The sequence below is a fragment of the Parasteatoda tepidariorum genome, chromosome 1, assembly GCF_982258835.1.
Source record: "Parasteatoda tepidariorum strain Cologne lab strain chromosome 1, Ptep-v5.0, whole genome shotgun sequence".
Taxonomy (NCBI): domain Eukaryota; kingdom Metazoa; phylum Arthropoda; class Arachnida; order Araneae; family Theridiidae; genus Parasteatoda; species Parasteatoda tepidariorum.
The window spans coordinates 34,053,071-34,076,151 of NC_141755.1; the positions used below are offsets into that span (position 1 = coordinate 34,053,071).

Genomic DNA, 23,081 nt, shown 5'->3' on the forward strand with positions numbered 1-23,081 from the left:
CATTTAATGGTATTTATTGGTTTATGTGTGTTTTAAAACTAATAGTTAAAAAAGTTGAGAAAGTGAAAAATATTTTCTCTAGAATAAGATTTTTGATAACAAGAAACTGTGATTATTTGTTACTTTTTTCTGTTAAATTGTGAATGTATTAATTTAAGTGATTCTTATTTTGTCCAATCCGACATAAATTTTTTTTTAAAAAAACTGTAATTCCAAAGTATAAATCAATTGAGAGTGTCACAAGGACAGGACAAATTAGTGAAAGACTTCTTATCACTCATTTGAAGGAATAAAAACACGATTTTTTGTGACTTATGTGTTAGTCCTTCCACTCATATCAACTAATATTGTGCAAGTCCAGTGCTATGTATATAATGTGAAGTACTCTATGCAATGAGACTGCGTCATCCATATAAATATGTTTTATAGAAATGAAGTCAGCCAACATCTTCATTGAGTTCCCTTACAAATTTGTTAGCGTTTATTATCAAGGATTGCAATGCTTCTCTTGGTTGATATTGGTTTTATGTATATTTTATTTCAATTTTTATAAATCATTTAAACAAATTGATGTATGTTAATGAATATGATTATGCACCAGTATTGCTTTGGCGATATTGACGCTTGTACAGAAAGTACCATACTTGGAAGCTGTCTGACGAAATGCAACATATTTACTGACCTATTTATTCTTTTCATAATTTTTTTCACATTTCATATTTCCTTTTTTTATTACTCTTGTTTATAGCAGTGTACGCTCTAAAGTCTAAATCTTTTTTTTTCGAGCTTTCGGATGATACGTCAGTGAATGTGAATAAAATTGGTATCTAGTTATAGTAAAGTGGCAATGCATTATGAAATAAGACATCTTACAGCATCACCTCGAAGATAACTGTGAAGTTAGTTTTATCTTTAAATTATTTGAAATAATGGGCGAACTAAATTATTAAGCTGTAGAGCATTATTTAGTTAGTAAAAATATACTTTTTATAATTATTAACGCATTTTTAGAGCGTTCGAAACGTATATTTGTTAGTTTGGAATTTCCTACACAGTAAATTGACAACAACATCTGATGTATAAATGTATCTAAGACAACAACAACAACAAAATAGTTATCCCAAGATATCTTTTTTTTTTCTTTCAGTGTACAAAATGTAAGAGAAGATTTAATTTTAAGAAGAAAAAGGTATCTTGTCTTAACTTGCTGTTTTTCTATCATCTTAGATTGTTTTGTTATGTTACAGTATAGGCAACACTTGTACATTGAAAGTTTTCTTTCTTAAAAAGAAAATTAATAACAGCATCATTAATGTCCACACACCATTTGTACTAAATTGATGATTCTCTATAATTATACATTTTTTGATTTATCTCACACTGTTTTTGAAGTAGGAGTTATAACTCCCTAGTTTTCAACTAGGTGGTGCTTTAAGCTGTCTCCTCTTTTAGTGCATAACCATAAATTATTCTTATACGCCACTTTACTGTAATGGAGATGCTATTCAAAAGTTACAGGGGGGTAACGAACTTCAATGGGTACAAAATTAAAGTAACGTAACAAATATTGTAGTATTAGTGATTATATTATCAAAGCAGTGATTTCTTTTAAAATAATTCTCAAAGATGCACATGCATGTTTTCTTAATTTTATTTATTATCTAACAACCTAAATATCTTCTTAAAGCTCCCTGAAACTTACTATAATTATGAAGGATATGATATCTTCAGCAATAATTTACTATAGTAGCAATTTCAAAAATTCACATTCGCTATGCAAAATTGTATTTTCTATAAATTTCTATATCCTATTTTTATTTTTATGAAGCTGTTTTAAATAAAAATACATTTGATAAACTCTGAGGATTTAAGAAATTTTGAAGAGATTTTTTCGAAGCTATTTATAGAAATAATTTTTAAACCTACATACAAGAAGCAATACACGCTAATAGCATAATACATTCAGTAATGTTAGCAAAATTAATTGAAAAAAATTTTTTTTTTTAATTTAAAAACTGTGTTGCTAATATCAACCAAGAAAACCGGGTAATCCATGTTTATTTGTAAATTGTTTGTACAATTGTTTATTTGTCCTTCATTGTTCATATTTTACATATGTATAATTGTTGATCACTTTTTCAAAAGTCCCACCTTATGTTGTGTGTGTTTTTTGTTATGATATTTAATTCTATTTATTCTGGAAACATGTTATTTAATGTCCTATTTCATTAAAAAAAGAAAGAAAATACTTGTAACTAAAATAAAGGCCAGTTTTAGTGTTATGAGTCTATAATTTATACAAACTTATACATTTCTTCTGCGTTTCATGATTTTCTTCTATTTAAGACCACTCTTTATACAGATAATTTTCTACACACCTTCCTGTACTTGATAAATATATTAGGTGCTTCGTAACGTCCACCTTAAACAAATATTTTTAGAATCTGAATGCAAAAACAATAACGAAATATTTACTTTGAGGTTAAATGAAAAAGTGCTATTGTACAATTAAAATCTACTCTAACTGGCATTTTTGCAGATATGGTAAAGGGGTAATTACATTTCCCTACCATGAAGCTTTCAAGTTATTTATTATTGCCCATACGGAAAGGAATACATTGTAAATACTGCATCGTATTTTCGGTTAACTAATGAAGTGTGACATACCATTTCGAAAATTAATTGCAAAGCCTTAGGATAAATATTCTAATTATCATATTAGCAATAATTACATGTATCGGCCTATTAATAATTACATGTATTATCATTTGTAAATATATGGAATATATCCCATTATCGATAATGCTATTTTTCCCAAAAGATAAAAATTTCAGTATCTGAAGAGCAGTTTATTTTGAAGCACATGTTAATTTTTTTTTTTTTTAACGGCAGGCACTGAACTTGCGTTCTTTGCCTAGGAAGATGCCAGAGTTGTTACTCATTTAACGTTACCCAGTGGGTGGGCACCTGTGAACCTAAGTCACGGAGGCGAGCAACATTACCCACGCCACACTGCCACATACCCGTTTATAGGGTGGGCCACATTCACACAATAGAGAACATACACAGAGAGAAACATCCATGCCCTGAGCGGGATTCGAACCCGCAACCATTGGCTTCACAGTCAGGCACGTTGACCGCTCGGTCACCTGGCCGGCTGTTAAGAAAATATTAACATTTCTTTAATGTCTAACAATGAGGGGAAGTAGTATCTATTAGATGTGGCTATTTGTTTGTATTTTTTAGCATATTTGTATTAATTTTATTATCCCTCCCATAACCGTTCTTGTTATTTTTTTCCTTACTTAAATATAATTTTCCAACCCTAGTTTAAATTTTGTCTTCCTTTTTTGCACAGATTTATAATAAGTGTATTCAGGGCGGTCATTACGGATTACTATCTTAAACAGGGCTCGTAATTATCATGATAAAAAATATTTTGTCCTGATTTTTAGCTTTTTATCCTGATTTTTGTGTGTCTACGGAACATTCCGTTTTCTACGAATGTAAATTCGTATTTTAAAATAATTGATTTTAAGAATCAAAAAATTTGGGATTTCAATTCAATGTCTTTTTACTTTAATTATTGCTGCATATAAAAGTTTGAGCACCGCAGGTGGCCAGCCGACCCGCGAAGAGGGTTTTGTGGCTTTTTCATGGCCACTACGTAAAACTACATTCCCTGCACATCCGGAGGTCCGTACGGACCTAGTGCCCAATCCTACAGACCAACTAAAGCTCATCTGTCATACAAATTGCGATTGAAAAATTGTTTGCTAGTCTAGTCACCCCCGATTATCACTTTTCCTTTCAAAAAAGCATCGCATGTGCATTTTATTATTTTTTTAATACAAATGGAAGATTCCGGACCCGGCTCGCGCCGCTCACAGTGCTTGCGTAAAATATCCTCAGTGATAGACGAGTTATGGGTTAGAGTCCCCTTGCCCTCAAGCTAACCGGGAAAGGTTTTCGTGGTTTTCCCTCCATGTAACGCAATTGCTATTTAGTTTCACCAACGAATCCTCACCGAAGGCTAATATTTCTCATAACTTGATCCAGGATTTTCCTTATCTTTTGAATGGGTTCAAAATTACAAGGCTACGGAGTTGGACTTAGGTAGTCGTATATCTCAAACCTGGTTAAAATGCATATGGAATAATGAATATTTTTGAAAATACTCTGAAAATTTCTATATTTTACACTCGTTTCTTAAAGTCTTCTTTCATTTTAAAAATCAGAGATGATTGTGCTCCGGAAAAAATCCGGATTTTTCGATAACCGCGATCTGAAAATCATCGATCACATTTATGTATTAAAATTCTTGTATATTTTATTTAAAAAATATTAGAACTAAAATTTATACTTGGCATCTCTTTTATTTGGAAGTATATTTTTTTTTCTGGTAGAATAATAAATGTGATTAGAGATAAAAGTAAACTTATACATAATTATTCATTTAAATTATGCTGCATATAATTTATTTAAAATTTCATGTTTTGAAAATATCAATGATTTAAATTTATAAGCACATAATTTTTTGAAATGAGTCATTAATGATTTTATTCAGACATTTTCAGGATTTTTGAGTTTGGATCACAACTCATCATCATCATATCTGGCTAGACAGCCCAGGGTGAGCCAGTGCCTTCCTTTGAATTCGAATCCACTTCTCTCTACTTTTTACACTTGTTCGCCAGTTTTTCTCCTTTAGAGTAAGGAAATCAGTCTCAACTAAATCCAGCCATCTCAGCCTGGGTCTACCTCTTTTCCTGTTCGTTAGGGGTTTGTGTAATAGGATTTTCTTTAAATTTGAGTCATCATTCCTTCTGAAGATGTGAGCTGCCCAGTTCATTCGATTTATTTTAATGAATTTCACAATATCTGGCTCTCTGTAGATTTTATACAGTTCAGTATTATATCGTCTTCTCCAGGAATTATAATTGGCTCACAACTACCTCTGTAAAATGTACTTGAACGTTTTAAGGGCGATTTAAGAAATGCTTTTTAAATTATACTTATTTTTATTAAAATCACAATTTTTATATCACTTCAATTTTTTTTATTTTTGAAAGAGTAATCATTGTTAAAAATGCTACATCTGTCTAGTAGCAAAATTTCCTAATTTTTACTAATATCATTCGCTTATTTAATATCTCCAGCATATTCAGTAATAAATATTGCAGAATGGAGTTTTTTTAGTTTCACGAGGATTTATTCAGTTGATTATTAAAATGATTGATTCCAATCAATTTCACGTTCATATTGTAGAATTTTTGAATGCTATTGAGGTTTCATTCACTAAATTTCTTTTATATAAAAAATATTAAGCGTCATATTTACTGTTTTCGTTTCGAGATAAAATACTTGACCAGAGAAGTCTTGAATTTGATTCCAACTTCAGATAAAGTTTGTTCCGCAGTGAACTGATCGTAAAGACACGGTTACCAGTAGAACACCGAAGTCAACTTTTCTGGCTACGGTCAGTAAACGAGTGGATGACCTCTTTGATCAGCCTGCGGAGGAACCGAGGGTACGCGGTATCGGTCCTTTTTCGGTATCTGCAAATTATCCTTTTTTTTAGTTTCTCTTTTTTAAACGTAGTCATGGATTATATGTCTACTATTCCAAAAAATATCCCTATTTTGTCTTTGGCCCACTTCGAAGCCTGCTAAAATTATAGATGTAGAAAAGGAAAAAAATAGCTAAAAACTAAACTATTTGACTAGATTTTTCTGAATTTTTTTTTTTTTTTTTGCTTTTAATTTAATGAAACCACATGCCTTAAAAATTCCTGAGAAATCGAATTATAAAAAAGTCGTATGTTTAACAAATTTCATAATTGCTTGGAAATAATTTTCAGTTCGTTTCCAATGTTCTCCATACATCGCGAATGAGCAAAAATAAAATTAACATCAAGGGGTTCAACTTTGAATCGCTCTCCTAACCGAACTATTCCCAGATTGCAGCTACTCTCCCTATTGTTTGAGTCAGAAATCCGAATCCGTCCTAAGAGAGGTATGTTGTTAAGTACGTTTTCTGAGTGTTTTTATAATTTAAAATATCGTCTGCACTGTAATTAATTAGCACACTTGAAGCATTAAGATTGAGTCCTGTTACATAAAACATTAAGATTGAGTCCTGTTACGTAAACATCCGATCTTAGACCATAGTTATTCAGGGCGTTCCATTTTTCCTCCTGCACTGTAAATGGGTTTTTATTTATTATGCGATCAATGCATTTAATAAAAATATTTAAGCAACTGCATATTTTTTTTTCGTAATCAAAAATAGAAATTTACGATACGAAGCAAACCAGAACATTGCATTACCAGTTACGACACCATATCTAACATACCATGGAACCAATTTATTTAAAATTTAAAAAAGTTGCTGTCAGCTTATGGCATTCTTGCTTGAATGAGGGCCAAAAGCTAAGAAAATTATTTTAACATTTACCCATTTTTTAAGCTGTCTTTTTTTTGTTTATTATTATTAATTATTTGGTATGTCTTCGTACACGTTTTGAATAATTTCACCTTAATCTGGAACCGCAAAATTAAGACAATTAATTAATTGACAGCGTAAATACCCTAACGACCTTCTATTTGTCAACAAAATAACAAATGCAATAGAAAAGCTTGTATTCGAATTCGAAACGGTGTGTAGTATTATTTTTAAAAAATTACTGCTAAAAAATAAAAATAAATAATCAATTGCATGAAAATCATTTCAGACTGATTCTTGATGCATGAATACCGTAGAACAAAATAATAAGCCTTTTAAAGTTTCGGTTTACTGATTATTTTGAGATAAATGGCGAAATCGGATATCTAGTATCTCAAAATAACTTAATGTGATACAGTTTCGTCACAGACGAATAACAAGTAGTGGAATTTGTGACTGTTGCAATAGCTTCATAAAGGATCTATTAACTTTTCCAAGTAAGCCTTCCTTTGCTTTAATACTCAAGTTACAAAATTCTTTGTCATTTGGGAACTTTTTAGAAAAGCCATAAGTGAAAACAGAGAATAATTTTTTTTTTCAATTTTTTATTCGAATATTTTTTAAAGTTATTTATTCGAATATTTTTTAAAATTATTTATTCGAATATTTTTTTTTTAAATTATTCATTCAAATATTTTTTTAAATCATTTATACGAATATTTTTTTTATTTATTCATGCGAATATTTTTTTAAATTATTCATTCGAATATTTTTTAAAATTTTTATTCCTGTATTTTTTAAATTATTCATTCGAATATTTTTTAAAACTATTTATTCGAATATATTTTAAAATTATTTATTCGAATATTTTTTAAAAAATCTATTGACCTCTCTTTAGTAATGTAATAAAAATTTTAAAAATATACAGTTTACTGGAATTCGAGGACTTTCGAAAAGTTGAGGCCCCCTGGGCATGTTCCCTAAAGCCCTCTTTGATTCTTTATTACGAGTAATTTATTTTCAAAGGTATTTTAAATGCTTTCAAAATTTTAGGGTCACTATTTTTTTTCCTCGTCTAAATCGTTTTTAATTGATATCTAAATAAAATTATATAGAATCCGGGCTTTATCAACTCGAATCAAGTTTAATCTTGTCGGCATTAAGAATAGTAAAATTCAAGATTAAACAATGTAAATGGTGGCAATTGCATTATTTAGTTATTACAATTTCGTTTTTGGCGAGATTTTATAATTTTTATATTTTATTTTATAACCGTTATTGAACAGCCGACCCAATTTTAGGGTTTATGACTATAAATGTTCAACTCCGTAGCCTTGTAATTTTTAACCCAATCCAGAAGACAAGGGAACTCCTGGATCAAGTATTGGGAGAAATTTTGCCTTCATGGAGGACTTTTTGATGGAAGTAACCTGCATCTGCGTTACATGGAGAGGAAAACCATGAAAATCTCCCACGGTTAGTCTGACGGCAAGGGGACTCTAACCCATGATCCGTTTACCACTGAGTATATTTTACGTCACACTGTGGTCGGTGCAAACCGGATGCGTAATTCGTATTGCCAGCCATTGCTGGGATTCGAACCCGGTTCACGTCATTAGAAGGCGAACGTTCTATCCCTTGAGCCATCGCGGCTCCGTTTCAAGCGCTTTTATTTTTACTTTATAGCCGTCGTTGAACAGCCGACCCAATTCTTGGGTTTACGACTGCTGATGTTCAACTCCGTAGCCTTGTAGTTTTGAACCAATCCCGAAGACAAGGAAACTTCTGGATCAGTACCCCTAGAGATATTGATTTGTTATGGGAACATGGAGGACTTTGCGACTCGACAGATTTAACGTGCATCATTCACCATTTACTACAAAGGGGGAAAAGTTTTGAATCTTTGTAAATTTACAATAAGGGTCACAAATTAATATTTAAGGCAACTATTTCAAATTAATTTAATATTTGCTACTATCAAAGATGGATGGAAAACATCAAATCTGTTTGTTTGATGGAGGGAACAAAAATGAGGATATGAACACAGCCTCGAAGTTTTATATTTTCCATGATTCGTTAGATTTCTAATTATTCTTTTCCACGCTTAAATATTAATGTACGCCCCCTAGTGTGCCAACATTTTTGACGAGGACTTTAAAAATGTAAATTAAGAAACACCCTATACTTATAAACTTATCACGGAAATTATAAAGAGCCGGCGAAAAACGCATTTATCTAATCGAAAGGAGAGGCGAATATTCGCCATTTTATTTTATTTTACAATCATATTTAAATTTTTTTTCTCGGCTTTTACTGAATAAAACAATAAAAAATACGAAATGATTATTTAAAAATAATTTTTTACACTGAATTTGGATTAGCGAATTTTATAATTTGGTACAAAACTTTTTCGCTTTGCTTAAAAATTATTTTGATTGAACTATTTGAGCCAAATTTTCCAGATTGCAATTACCCCCCTGTAGTTAGAAGGTCAGAAATCTAAATCTTTCAGAAAAAAAAAATGTTTATTCAGAGGAAGTACGTATATGTGCCTGAATTCGTAACTTAATTAATAGTTAGCATTAGTCAATAACTTGAACCAAAGACCACCTTTAGAGATAAACACCTTGAAACACTAAGATTGCTTTTTAACATGTGAAAATCCGATCATTAAGACAATAGTTAATCTTGATGATATTTTTTTTTTCACTGAAAGAGACAAGTATAATAATGAATCGATTTCTTCACTAATTTAAGCAATTCCTTATATTTATATTAGTGAAAGCAAGGCACACACAAAAAAAAAAGAAAAAAAAATTTTTTTTGGCTAACACGATTTCTTCACTAATTTTAGTTTTTGCAAATATGACTTTATTTTCTTTGCATTGATTTTAGTAAATACTGTGTAAGAATTTAGTACAGAAGAAGAAAATGATTGGATCAAATTGTCACGCCTCATGTGAATGGTTTAATTCTTATTTATACTTAAAATGAATTTTATAACTTGGAAACAACTCGACCTTATTTGATCAAATTATTTAAATTTTTTCCCTCGAAAATTATATACATTTAATGAGATTTAAAAATGTTCAAACCTTACTATTTATAAAAATTTTAAACATTATTAAATTAATAAAAAAAAATATTATGTAATTATGTATTTTTTTACATTATTTTAAAACTTAATAATTGTAATTATAGAAGTAAAGTTTTTTTAAAAAAAATATCGGTTAAATACAAAAATACGGCTTTTTTTAAAAAAAATTTATAACTCACTAACAAAGATTAATAATTGAAAAATAAATAAAATTTTATAACTGATTTTGGTCAAATTGTGAATTTTGACATTTAAAATTACACAGTTTAAAATTAAACAGCAAATATTTTTTCTTATTTTATTGTATTTTTATGTTATTATATGGGTTCTAAATGCTTGCAGCTTGTGCACAGTTAATAAAATTTATAAATTCCTAATTATTTTTGTAAATTCCTTTTTTCTTTAATTTTTTTTTGTCTCTCTTCTTTCTATAATATACACATGAATGAAAGAAAAATATGAAGAAAACAACGAAAGGAATAAAAAAAGGATAAAAAGATTTATTTAATAAAGGAAAAAATCATGCAATCTTCTCATCATTTCACACAATTCTATCAGCAAAAATAGTGCTTCCTAATATTGTATTAATAGAGCATTAGCAAAATATATCAATACAATAGTATAATTATATATATATATATATATATATATATATATATATATATCGTAAATACCAGTAGTAATCCATAAAAGTGAGAAATAAACTTTTTATCATCAGTTTATTTACAGTTTTCAAAACTTATTCTTAGGGACAACAAATATTATACTAAACATGATTAAAAAATGAATAATAAGTTAAAAAATAAAAAAACTCAGGGCTGATTGCGTCATGAAAATATACCTGAAATTTTAGCAAGAAATAACATTTGAAAGAGGTGACTATGAATTTAGAAAATTATAAATTCTAAGCATAATTTTCATAAAAAGAGTAGAAATTGTTTAATTTATTTTTAATCTTATTTCATGAAATTTTAATACCTTAAAAGATAAATGAATATAACTTGCAAAAATTATAAAACATATTATTTTAAGAAATAAAAAGGGGATATTTCTGTAGCCTGATCTGTCGCACAAAATACAATCACAAAGGTACAAAATGGATTTTAAATTTGCAAATTTTTAAAAATGAAAAGCGTTTAGAGATTTACTTGAAACTGACTGCCAGTTACACATTCAATTGGTCTCGTTCTTTTAGTCTCTCGTGAACCACTGCCCAGAAGTTGCCAAGATATGGTAATTATCCTGCCACGAATCAAGACACGGAAATCTTCCTAACAGAACATTGCCAATGAAAATAAATATATTTTATAACAATTAATTGCAATTCGTGAAACATATAAAATTAGCTTTAGGAAAAATTTTTGAGAATTATTTTTTAATTACTTGTGTGAAAATATAATTTAAATGTTACAAACATATTTTAAATTATAAGCAGGATTAAATACTTACTCTTTTGTGCTTTTTATCCATAGCATGAATATTTTAATCATTTTTTTAAAATAAATGACTTAATATGAATCATGATGTTTGAATTTGAAATCGCATAAATAAAAATAGAGATGTTTGATTTTAATATCTTGCGATTCATAATCATAATTTTGAATTTAAAAGACGCATGAATAAGAATCATAATATTGTGGATTTTTAAATGTTAAATCGTATTAATATGAATTTTTCCAAAAAACGTGAATTGTGATATGTAATTTTTAAATCATCAGAATACAAATCACATTGTATAACTTTTAAATCACACAAATAGAAAATCAATGTTTGATATTAAAATCGCCTGAATATGAATTGGAATATTTAATTTTAAAAATGCATGAATACAAATCCTACCATTGGTTTTATAAATAGCATTAATATAAATCGCAACATGAAATTATTTATCTGTGTTGGGTTACTTTAAGGAAAATAACACAAACTTCTTAACAAAATATCTTTATTTCAGTAAAAATAAAGTATTCATAAGTAAAAACATAATTATCTAACTAAATCCAAAGTAAAACAACACAGTTTTAAGATCTACCACCGCTTATATCAGCTAACACACGCCCAAGCTTTAGCAGAAAAAAATCATTCACTTCTTACACAGCACACTCCAAAAGCTATTAATCTGTTGTTAACTAAGCATGCCAATTTATGATAATTTCATAATAAATATCTATATATATAAAACTTGAATTTTTATATTTTTTTATTAAAAATATAATGACCAAAACCAGTCTAATTGATTTTGAAACATGCAGTAATCACTAGATTTTCTACTAAATTTAAAAATAATTTGATTCTTAATCATTTTACAACAAAATTTCTTTTTCTCCACATACATTTTCTTCATTAGATGAAATATTTCTGCTATATGCAATATCAGCAGTCAACATTGAAACTTCAAAAATCCTTCACACATAAAAGAGAAATAATTATTTAATATCCCTATTTTTTTATTGCTTTAAAAGATATTAATATTTCTCTATCAAATTGATTTTTGGTTAAAATAAATATGTTATAATATAATGGATTTGATTTTTTTGATAACTTAACCAGGATTTACAAATTAAAGCCTTTTTTTTTCAAAGTTCTCTAAGATACAAAAAATTTCTATGTTGAGAAAAAATTTCTATTTTGATTATAAAGTTCTGAAAATGCAACACCATGTTAAAACTTTTCATGGTGACAATTTTAAAATTTGTTGCCTGAATTTTGCATTTAAAATTTGTTACCTGAATTAAAATTTGTTACCTGAATAAGATATGCCAGAAGCACAACATTCTTTTCATCCCAGGAAAGAACAAAAGCAAAAAAATAAAAAAAACTATTGTTGAATATCCAATAATCAAAAACATAGTTAAATATATGAGGATATTTACGTATCGTGATCTGTTGCACCAACTACAATTGCCAAAGTGTCACATAGATTTAAAATTTGCAAGTGTAAAAAAAAAAAAAAAACATGCGGATGCTTGCCAGGAGAGGCTAGGAGTTATACCTCTAGAGTTGGCCCCTTTCTGTGACGTTTTTTCCCCCTGTTTCACCCGGGTCGCTGCCTAGAAGTTGCTAAGACTAGATGATTATTCTGCCACAGATCACGATATGGAAATCTCTCCAATTATTCTGTCGCAAATCACAATACAGAGATATCTTCAAAAATGTATAACAAAAGCTCCTTTACAAGTGTTTCCTGATCCTTCAGTAATTTAACATATTTCTTCACTAATGAGAAGAGCATTAAAATATAAGATACAAATGAATAAATATATGACGGTAAAAGATCGATTCAGAGGAAAGATTTCCATATTGATAACTAAAGAAACGCGATGACAGTAATAGATAAATTGCAAGAAAAGACTGTAGTATTGATTTTTTTTTAACAAAATGGTCACTTGTTTAGCAGATAAAACTTAATACAATATATAATACTAAATACAATATATAATACAATACTATATAATACTATAAATATAATACCATAAACAAACTGAGTGGTAATTTTTTTAACAAATAAAAACACTTTTGGAAATTTCAACTGGTGATAACAGGCACTATTAAAGAAATATCTTTCAAATAAAGAAAAGATTCTAGTATTTAAAAGAATTATGGGTATCTTAATGGATTTAACCCAGACAATAAGCTCGAAACATTAACAACTCTTCACTGGGTTTGATAATAACATCACAATTAGCAGAAATGAATAAAGCAGATCCAATATTTAAATTAACTTCCTCCTTTTCATAACAACTAACTCCACTGCCTTTAATAATGAGTAATATAGAAGCACTTTGTAAAGTTTTTAACTTATATTCAATAGTATCAGAAGGCAATGTAATGGAATCTATAGCAAACTCTTTCACTGGAGGAGCATAGGTAAGGACGAATGGATCGTTTACATCTTTTTGAGGGACGAACATATTTTCTTCAGCTGATTTACAAATATAAGTCAAAATAGAACATAATGTTTGCACATCTCTGAATTTAGGGGTTAAGCCAGCTCGAACAACATTGTCAGAACACGCCATGCATTCAATGCAATCACCACTGAGGTACGCATGTGGTTCATTAGCAGCTAAGAATATAGCTTCTCCACTTTTTAACTTCACATAGTTTAAAAAGAATATGCATACACAGCCTATATCGGTAGGATATTGTTCGCATATTTGAAGAAATATATCTTTAACTGATATTGATAAGTCACTGGTATATTTATTGCATTTAAAATTTTCAATTATCTGCAAGATCTGTGCTTCATATACACTTGAGGATGATGTCATCAAGGCTGTGAAAACGGAGCGCAAATCACCTTTTTCGAGAAATGATTTAACCAAATCAACGTTAATAATTTTTTGAAGTTCAGTGATTTCTTGAAGAAAGGCTTTTATTTCGTTCAGGGGTCGAAATCCACACAGAGCTTTAAAATTTGTTAATGCGATTGCTAATTCTGGTTTATGATTATCATCAGGATAATGTTGAGGAAATTCTTTGTGCAATTTGGAAGCAGTCTGTTTGTCGGGATGTACTTGGATTGACAGGGCTTTGTTTACTGATAAAACTTTGAAAAGAAAAGGAAGGCCTGCAGATGAGGCAAAGTCTTTGGAAATGTTTTCACCCAAGCTTAAAGGATTCATCTGAAGCCAGTCAAGCAATTTTTTGTTCGCCAAGTGAGGAATAGTAGCTGGTCCCGAATCATGAGTTCCTAACCAAAGTTCTGAGTAAGGCAGATCATCCATAATTTTAAAGTTATCGTCGGCACTCCTTTGTAGAACTGCAACCATACTATTGACTCCTAGTTTGCCCCATTCATAATTTTTAATTACCCCACGAATTTTAAAAACTAAATCCATTGCAATGGTTCAAAATTTTAATTACTTAGTTTCAGTTTCAACGATTTGACATTGAATCCAATTCCGAAACTTGTTTTCATTTTAATCTTGGCAGTCGCAGTTAAAAAAATCTTTTGTCCCTGCAATTGATCGCAATGAAAGAAGCTTTCCCTACAAAAATCCAACAGTACTTATTATTAAAAACTAAGTAATTTTGTATAAAATTTTACTAAAAATTGCTCTTGAGAAAGGCTTGTTTCACTGATAGTTGTAGATGCTTGAGTTAATTTTTTTTTAATTCCAATAACTTTTTTGAAAAGCAAATGGCAACTTCAACTCGGCGGGTTAATCCCGTTTCCTTGCAGTGCACATTCACATGCTGTTTGGTACTGTTCTTTTTCCCCACAGAACTCAAATAGTTGATTCGAAATTTTATTTCTTTACTAATCATTTTTGAAATATCTCAATTAACATTTGCGTCTTTTTTTAATATGAACAGTTGGTTTTCCTGCCACAGTTTATAAATTTCCTTAGTTTCTCATCAATCACCTAAGTAAGCTTTTGTACAATTCTAAAGTTTTAGTAAAAATTGTTATATTAAAATAACTAGGCCTATAATGAATTTCTAATCCTTTATATTTAGATACATGTATCTGGGCACAGTTAGTTATCCATTATCGTTTAATATTATAAACTATCGTAGGTTTTATTTTACAACGAACTTAATTGTAAATATTCCGACTTTTATAATCTTAATTTGCCAGTCTTTACATATTGGACTTCTACAATTCTAAAGTTATAGTAAATATTGTTTTAATAACCAGGCCTATAATTTATTCCTAATCCTTTATATTTAAAAAAACGTATAAACAAAGTTTAGTATCTATTATGATTTAATATATAAACTATCATTGGTTTTGTTTTACAGCTAACTTGATTGTGAATATCCCAACTTTTAGTCTTAGTAACTTAGTCAGTCTATATATATTGGACTTAATTACCTGTATTTCTTTAATTATTTTTATCCTTTAAATATTTGTGCATTTAATAGCCTGAATATATTAAAATATTTCATTATTCTTTTGAAATTTTTATTCTTTTAAATGTTGAATATTATACAGCTTATTGCATTTAAATTTATTCACCTCATGGTCTTATGTATGTTAATATATCAGTAACTATCCTATGATATTGTGCCTGACTATTTTGAACATTCAGTATTGTGCCTGCTTTATTTAACATGCAATATATAGCTGTTTATTTAGTTTGCATGGTTTTTCTATAAGAGTATAAAGAGTATATTGGTGTTATTACCTACTATATATAAGGTAGTATACATTCTTGTCTATCATTTGTCCTCATTATCTACGAATGGCTATAAATGAGTGTTGTAAAAATTTGTAATTACTTTTATAGGTTTTCTATTTAGCTGTTTCTAAATTTGAAATTTATTATACTTTGCGTAACATTTTCTGGCATTAATTTTTGCCTTTTGATACTGTCTTTAGTACCATTAAATTAGGGGTGCACAATCTTTTATGAGTGAAGGGCCACATGCACAGCAGATTGACTAATGAAGGGCCACATGCCCAAGTATTTCGACAAACATGTTGACAGCTATCAGTGTTTTCATCATAGAAAAAAAATGGGTGAGAATTTCTCACCCTTTCTCAAAAACAGGGTGAGATTTCAGAAAGTTAAGTGAGATTTCTAAAAACTGAAAAAATACAAATAGACTTGAAAAAAAAATTTCTTTCATTATAATACATTTTTAACGTCTTCCATTTTTTAAAGCATTGAATATTCATGCTGCATCATCATAGAAGATTTTGCCTTTACTAGGTATTTGTCCACCTTACATTAGTGCATAAAAAATTTGAACGCCTTACATGAAAAAACGTTACCTGCGGTAAACACGTGGTTGCAGAGAAATGTGTTCTGAAAGGGGTATCGTGGCTCGGAGGGGTTGTGTTCTGTTGTTCGAAAAAGTTCTGAACAATACTGGTAAATCGGGAATCTAGATAACTGGGGCAAATGTTGAAAATAATGAAAGATCCAGGAAGAAAAGTGAAATGGATTTTATTCTAATTGGCGTAATTCGAAGCTTTTTCCAAAATGCGAGAAATTCGCGAATTTTGAAATTGATTTATAGAATGCGCTAATTTCTCGCGGTAATCATTTTTTAATGCGAGAAAAGAAAAAAATATGCGAGATTCTCGCGCTGTAGTGAAAACACTGGCTGTTGTAGGTTATTCTAGGCACTAAATTCTTTTTGGCAGTTAACACGTTGAATGCCATGGGGGTCACTGGTGATTGGCACTGAGGTTATTCGTGGCGCCACTGTGGTCACCGGAGACCGGCAAAGCCAAAAATCACATAATTCAAGTAATTTTTTTTTTTTTTAATATTATTTTTACTAAAATGGTTTGAAGAAATTAATGCAATATGGAACACATAGTTTTATTTATATATACAGAGATGGCAACTTACTCTGGGCAGCGAATAAATTTTTTCAACTTTATTAATTGTGATTCTTGGTTCAATAAATGCAATTTATTAGAATTTTGTCCACTACTATTTCTAAACAATTCATAGGCTTATATAATTAACCATTTTTTACAGATATGTCATGTTAAACCTTTTAAAAAACTCGCGAAATCTGTAATATTTGCATATTTCGATTGTTTGTAGTTACTATTTTGTAGTTTACCATTTGGCCAGACGGAATGGACAAGCCATTTAAAATTAGTGTGCATTCAACGTGTTAACTTTGTAATTTGTTTGCATGAAATTAAATACTTTTAAATGTTTAAAATTAGACACTGCAAAACTTAATGAAAAAAAAACAGAATCAAAAAATCAGATTGAATTTATCAGAAAAAATTTAGTATTACTAATCTATAAAGAAGCTAGCCTCATTTTCAGAAATCAGCCTAAAAACCTTTTTCCTTTTTGTTCTAAAATGTTTATTTTTATTTCCTTTTTCAATAAATTAAATTCTTATTCCTTTTTATGAATTAAATGCCTATTACTATTCAAAATTACTAGTAAACATAATGCAGTACATTTTAAGCATATTTAATGCCAATCATGACTGGAAAATATTGCAGTTTTTCTTTTTTGGTGACTATAAAAATCTGTAATATTTCCTATGTATAAAATTTTTAGTAACTTATGTAACAATTATCATGAAATTAATTTTCGTAAAATCTGCTGGATTTTTTCCTATTTCTGTTGGCAGCTTTGAAATAGTGATGTGTTATATTTAAATTGCTTCAATATGAATTATGTGTGATTTTTAAAATTCGTAACCAAAAAACGCGATGCGTGAGTTTCAAATCACGTGTTTACGAGCCGAGATGTGGGATTTTATTAAATTTCGAGAAGTCTCACAGCGTATAATTTTTAAAGTACGTGAATATGAATCGCAACTTGTGGTTTTTAAATCTTGTGAATATGAATCGCGGTGTATGATTTTTGAATTGGGAGAAGAGTTAAAGTGTAGGATTTTTAAAAAGCCAAAACACTAATTGCGATATGAGATTTTAAATCTCGAGAATACGAATCACGGTAAATGATTTTTAAATTTCATTAAAGTTAATGCGATGTGCAATTTTAAGATCACTTAAATACGAATTACGATAATTATTTAAATTGCGAAAAGAATCAAAACGTATGATTTTTAAAACACTTAAATACGAATTGTGATATATGATTTTTAAAACACGTAAATACGAATCGAGATATGTGATTTTTAAATCATATGGCGACAAAAAGAATAGATTTTCTGTGTGTTGTGAAATTAGCGCGTGTTCATGAAACTAAAGTAATAGGCACATATTTTTAATTATTTTTTTGTGAAAGGGGCTGTCTAACATAAACCTACACATCTTGTTATTTATTTGCTTCGGGAAGGTGTCGATTTTGCTGGGATACGTTATTACTTTTTTTTAAGTTACGAAAAAAAATTAAAATAGAATCAAGTTTCACAGGTTGTAATATTATGTTAAAATATCAGGATATTCAAAGTCAAGTAAAAATGCAGCAATAACGGGAAATAAAAAATAAACACGTTCAAAAAACCTTTTATATTTGTGTTAAAATTAGCACAAATAGAGCACGAAAAAAGTAATTATTTTAATTTACGTGATTAAAAACTTGCATGTTGTCAAATTATAGTATTAAAAATTTTAGAAATTTTTAAATCACGGGGGAAATATAGTAATAAGTACCAAAAAACTATCAAATACCTTTATATTTATGAAATTGCTGTAAATGCGTTGAATGCGGGATTCGAAATTAAAGTGTCGCAATAGCGTATAAAAAATATCTAGACTTTCAAAACATAGTAGAAATGTGTAGCAATTGAAAAAGAATTTGAATTGCCATAAAATCGGCACAAATAAATCACGTCAAAAAATGGTTATCTAAATAAGTGATTCTTTACTCACGATTCGTAATATCTTGCTTAAATATCAAAATTTTAAAACCCACGAGAAAATGTCTGCTACGAGAATGCCACACAATAACTGCCAAAAAAAAGGATCAAAAGTCATTCAGATTTGATATAAATTTGCGCAAATAAAGCGCCTCATAACTTTCATAAATCGTGATTTCGGAAACTAAGTGAAAATGGATAGGGAAACTAAGTTAAAATGGGTAGGGAAACTAAGTGAAAATGGGTAGCAATAACCACTGAAAAATCATAGGATTTCTGATAAATCCGCGAAGAGCGTCAAATTTGATAACTAAACTTCGAAATTTGTGTATCGTTATAATGACGTATTAAAGATATTGAGATTTTCAAAACTATGCTTAATCCGTAGCGTTAACCAATCAAAAATAGCGATCGGAAAACTGCATCGATTGAGATTGGGTGCGTTAAAAACTTAATTGCGTAAATTTCAAATTTCCAAACTAATTATATTATATTTTTTTTTCTTTCGAAAAATGGAATTGCTTTTTCAAAATTTTGTTCAGATTGCGTCCGAGGGCCGCTCATCAAGGGTTTTCGGGCCGCAGGTTGTGCACCCCTACATTAAATTCTAAGTTCAACCTTAGTTATGTAAAATGCTAGCTTTTAAGGTGTTCAAATATGTTTCCCAAAACTGAAAATTTTGTTCTATTTTTTATTGAGCTTATGTGTTATTACTTTTGGGGAAGATTTCCATTTTATGATCTGTGGCAGAATAATTGTAACTTAGCAAATTCTGGGCAGCAGTCTGTGTGAAGCTATAAACATCATAGTAGGGTTTAACTTTTAGCCATCCCTGTGCTAGCCTACATAATTTTTTTTTTAAATATAATTTGTGGGTTTTGGCTGTGATTAATCGGTTTTTCAATTTTTGATATCTTAAATGTTATTAAAAAATGCGCATTTCGCACTTAAACTATAAGTTTTTTCAAGCGTTCCAAGCTGTAACACCTCCATTGTAATTTTACAATTAAGAATAATTTTTTCGGTAGCTATCAATTAATCAGCCCTTTTCACATAGTTTTCCAAATTTGATATTCTTGATATATTAACATAGCGATGGCCTATTCCCTTTTAATTTGCACATTTCTTGATATAACCATCCCTGGCCCAGTGCCAACCACTACCTATCTTGCATGTCATATATCTATTGCCAATTTTGATGCATAATTAGTTATCTTAAATTATCATTACTGTATCTCGTCAATCTTTCATCAGGCAATTCTCTATACTTGTACGCCGCGGCCAGTTTATACATTAATGTTTGAGCATTACGCATCAACCAATGGAGTTTTCAATCTCTGCCTAGCGCCACTTTTAGCGTTTTTTGTTTTCTATTAGGATTTCTGCACATCTTTTGCTATTTCATTATCATTCTCGTTTGTATCAACAACAAAAAAAAAATTTTTTTTTTTTTTTTTTTTTTTTTTTTTTTTTTTTTTTTTTTTTTTACTTTCTAATAGTTTTTATCAACTATTTCACTAACTACTGATCTGGCCATTTTTCAACAAACTCAACAAAATTAAATATCGTACTTTCTAGTTTGAGGCTAACAGGGCCTATTGGACATTGCTATTTGTTTAACTGGCGACGGCATGCAATTTCATCAATGGAACATCGGAAATCATCAAATATCATCAAAAATCATTAAACATTTTCTTTACGCTCTTGGAAAATCTGTTCTTAATAATTATCCTAATAATCTTTCGGAAATGGGTCTCTTTGGAGGCTCGGTCAAGACTCACCCTCGATCTTTTCCTCGATCTCACCATTAGATCTTTAAAAAAAAAAAAAAATTATTACTTTATTTTCTCATAAATCTTTATTTTGGCTCCTATAACTTGTCCATCTCCTTGTAAACAACCAAGTACTTTCTTCTGGAACATGAACAAACGAAACAGATTTCCAAAGCTAAGCAACTAAGCAATCTCATCGGACAATTGCTCTGGATAACACTCCACGACTTTATGGTAGGAGGGAGTCACCATTGCACACTTCAAATGCTAGTGTTCCACCTCCTAGTAATCTAAGAGGCTCATCGAGAACTCGTAGCCTTTCTCCAGTCTGCAGAGACCAAATAGAGGCAAAAGGCATCAGTGCTACACCAACATCTTCCAACATGAACACAGTAAGCACTATAATTGATCAACAAACACCAGAGAACAATTCTGGCAGATCTAGACCGCCTCGTGACATCTCATTAACACGTCTCAAAAGTTATCTCCCTTCAGCTCACAATTCGGCTGAGTCTCCTTTTAAGCAAGCTGTAAGAATCAGCCAAAGTCTTCAAAGTCAACAAAACAGCAAACTAGCAGACTTACCCAGAACTGGCCATCATTCTCCAATTCACATAGAACAAGCAGAAGCAAAAGGCGTTAGCGAAACACAAACATCCTCTTCATCCCAAATATCGGCTAAATCGCCATTTAATCCTTTTCAAGAAAATTCACCTCTTCAGGTCGATCTTTTATCTATGTCACAACAATCAGTGCTGAATAGTCCTGCAAATTCTCTACCACGGGCTAGTTTATCCCCACTCAGCGAAACAATCCACAACGTTCTAAACACAAACATCGATCATGAGTTTACCTCTCCATCTTCCCCATTACCGACAACGGCCAACACTACCATTCCATCTGCTTCAATTTTGCCAGCTCCTGACAATTCTCACGAATTAGACACATTAATCAGCATAATCGTTAAAAATGGTGATACGTTCAAACTCTCAATTACTCAGACAAGCTTGCAATGAGGCAATCCAAAAAATTAAAACCTTGTTCAGCAGCCAGTCCTCTTCATCACACATACAAGTTCAACAACTAGAAAAACTGAATCATCGTATTTCTATACTCTCAGATAAAGTTGATCCAACACATATTAAGAACTTAGAGCGACAAATTATTAGGATATCAGATCCGCTCAACGAACTTAAACAATCTTGCCATACTCCAACTTACAAGAAAATCGCCAAGAGGCAGCTTCCTCCTGCGTCTATTATCATCACTGCTGAAGACGAGAAATCTGGTGATGACATCATAAAAATCATAAATGATTCTACAATGCTACCAATTGTGAAGAAGGTTTACAAGACAAAGAACTTCGTCGAAATAAAGTTTCACGATCATGAGGCAAAGACTAGATTAACAAATAGCATCAAAAATAAGCTCGAATTCCACGACAAAGAACAACATCTTACCTCACTTATAATTCTGAATGCACCAGCTCTCTTTGATGGCAGCAGTATATCCAACATCCTCCAGCATTTCAGAGAATCATCATTTGACAATAATACCATCACCTACACAAAGTCAATACCTCACAAAAAACATGTTGACAAAAAACATCTCATTGTCAATGTATCGCATAAATTTGCTCAACAACTCCTGAGGACAAAACACATCTATATAGGCCTTAACAGATGCATTATCGAAAAAAGAATTCTACTTTGATGCTGCTCATGGTGTCAAGGTCTTGATCATTCCACCCACTCTTGCACTCAAGAATTCGCCACTTGCTCTAACTGCGGAGGCGACCATCACACAAATGAATGTCACTCCGACGAAAAATATTGCATCAACTGCTGGCACACCAATACCTTTTTTGGAACCAGCCATAATCCTTATCATCAAGCCTCAGACATCACTTGCCCTACGCATCGCCAGGCCCTCCTTGAATTACGATCACGTTCTAATGAATGTTAACTTTAACTGTTACCACCTTCTAGCTATAACTTCTCAGTTTCTTTTCAATCTATTCACATATGTTTGTTGAATATACCTATCGCTAGAGAAACTCTATAAAAAAATTTTCCTCATTCCAGACTTTTTGTAGATGACTCTTATTTTTATTTTTCTTATTTCATATTTATTTTTTGTTTAAGGCATTTCTCTATGCCTTTGTATTTTATAGTGTAAATATTTTCAAAATTTAATTTATTCTTCAGACGTCATTTATACTAGTTGCTAAAGTAATTTTTTGTGTTTTATGTATGTTTTGTCAGTTGAATGTTTGTTCTACCCTCGTGTGCCCTGAATAGGACGAGTCGAGATATAAATAAACAATTCTTGATAATTATAGCTATGTAATGCGTTCGATTTGTGACAATTCCATCTTAGTTAACCGCATCGTAATTTTTTTGAAAACTGTCATTCTTTCGACTTTTTTCACACTGTTTTAGAAATTCAATATTTTTAATATGTTATCCCGTGAGAATTTTGAATGTGCATTCATGTTCGACTTGTGACAATTC

At 30.2% G+C, this 23,081-nt stretch overlaps 2 protein-coding genes across 7 annotated transcripts in view; one reads left to right on the plus strand and one right to left on the minus strand.

The window, feature by feature from the left end:
- The first annotated feature begins 6,858 nt into the window (after positions 1 to 6,858).
- The window catches only part of LOC107453040 (ATP-dependent RNA helicase DDX4), a 50,624-nt gene continuing 34,401 nt past the window's right edge, over positions 6,859 to 23,081 (plus strand). For 3 of the 6 annotated variants that reach the window (XM_071180021.2, XM_071180023.2, XM_071180026.2), the window contains exon 1: positions 6,859 to 6,941. The gene's annotated coding sequence lies outside the window, so the exon portion shown is untranslated. Of the gene's footprint in view, positions 6,942 to 14,691; positions 14,912 to 23,081 lie in introns of those variants that run through there. The other 3 variants (XM_071180025.2, XM_071180020.2, XM_071180022.2) reach the window with 3 other exon arrangements.
- Positions 13,053 to 14,473, minus strand: Mpi (mannose phosphate isomerase). Its single transcript, XM_016069702.4, has one exon. The coding sequence runs from the start codon at positions 14,377 to 14,379 to the stop codon at positions 13,156 to 13,158; it is 1,224 nt and encodes a 407-aa protein (XP_015925188.3). The 5' UTR covers positions 14,380 to 14,473; the 3' UTR covers positions 13,053 to 13,155.

Coding starts and splice junctions, on each gene's coding strand:
- Mpi (XM_016069702.4), bottom strand. CDS start 14,379: ATGGATTTAGTTTTTAAAATTCGTGGGGTAATTAAAAATTATGAATGG.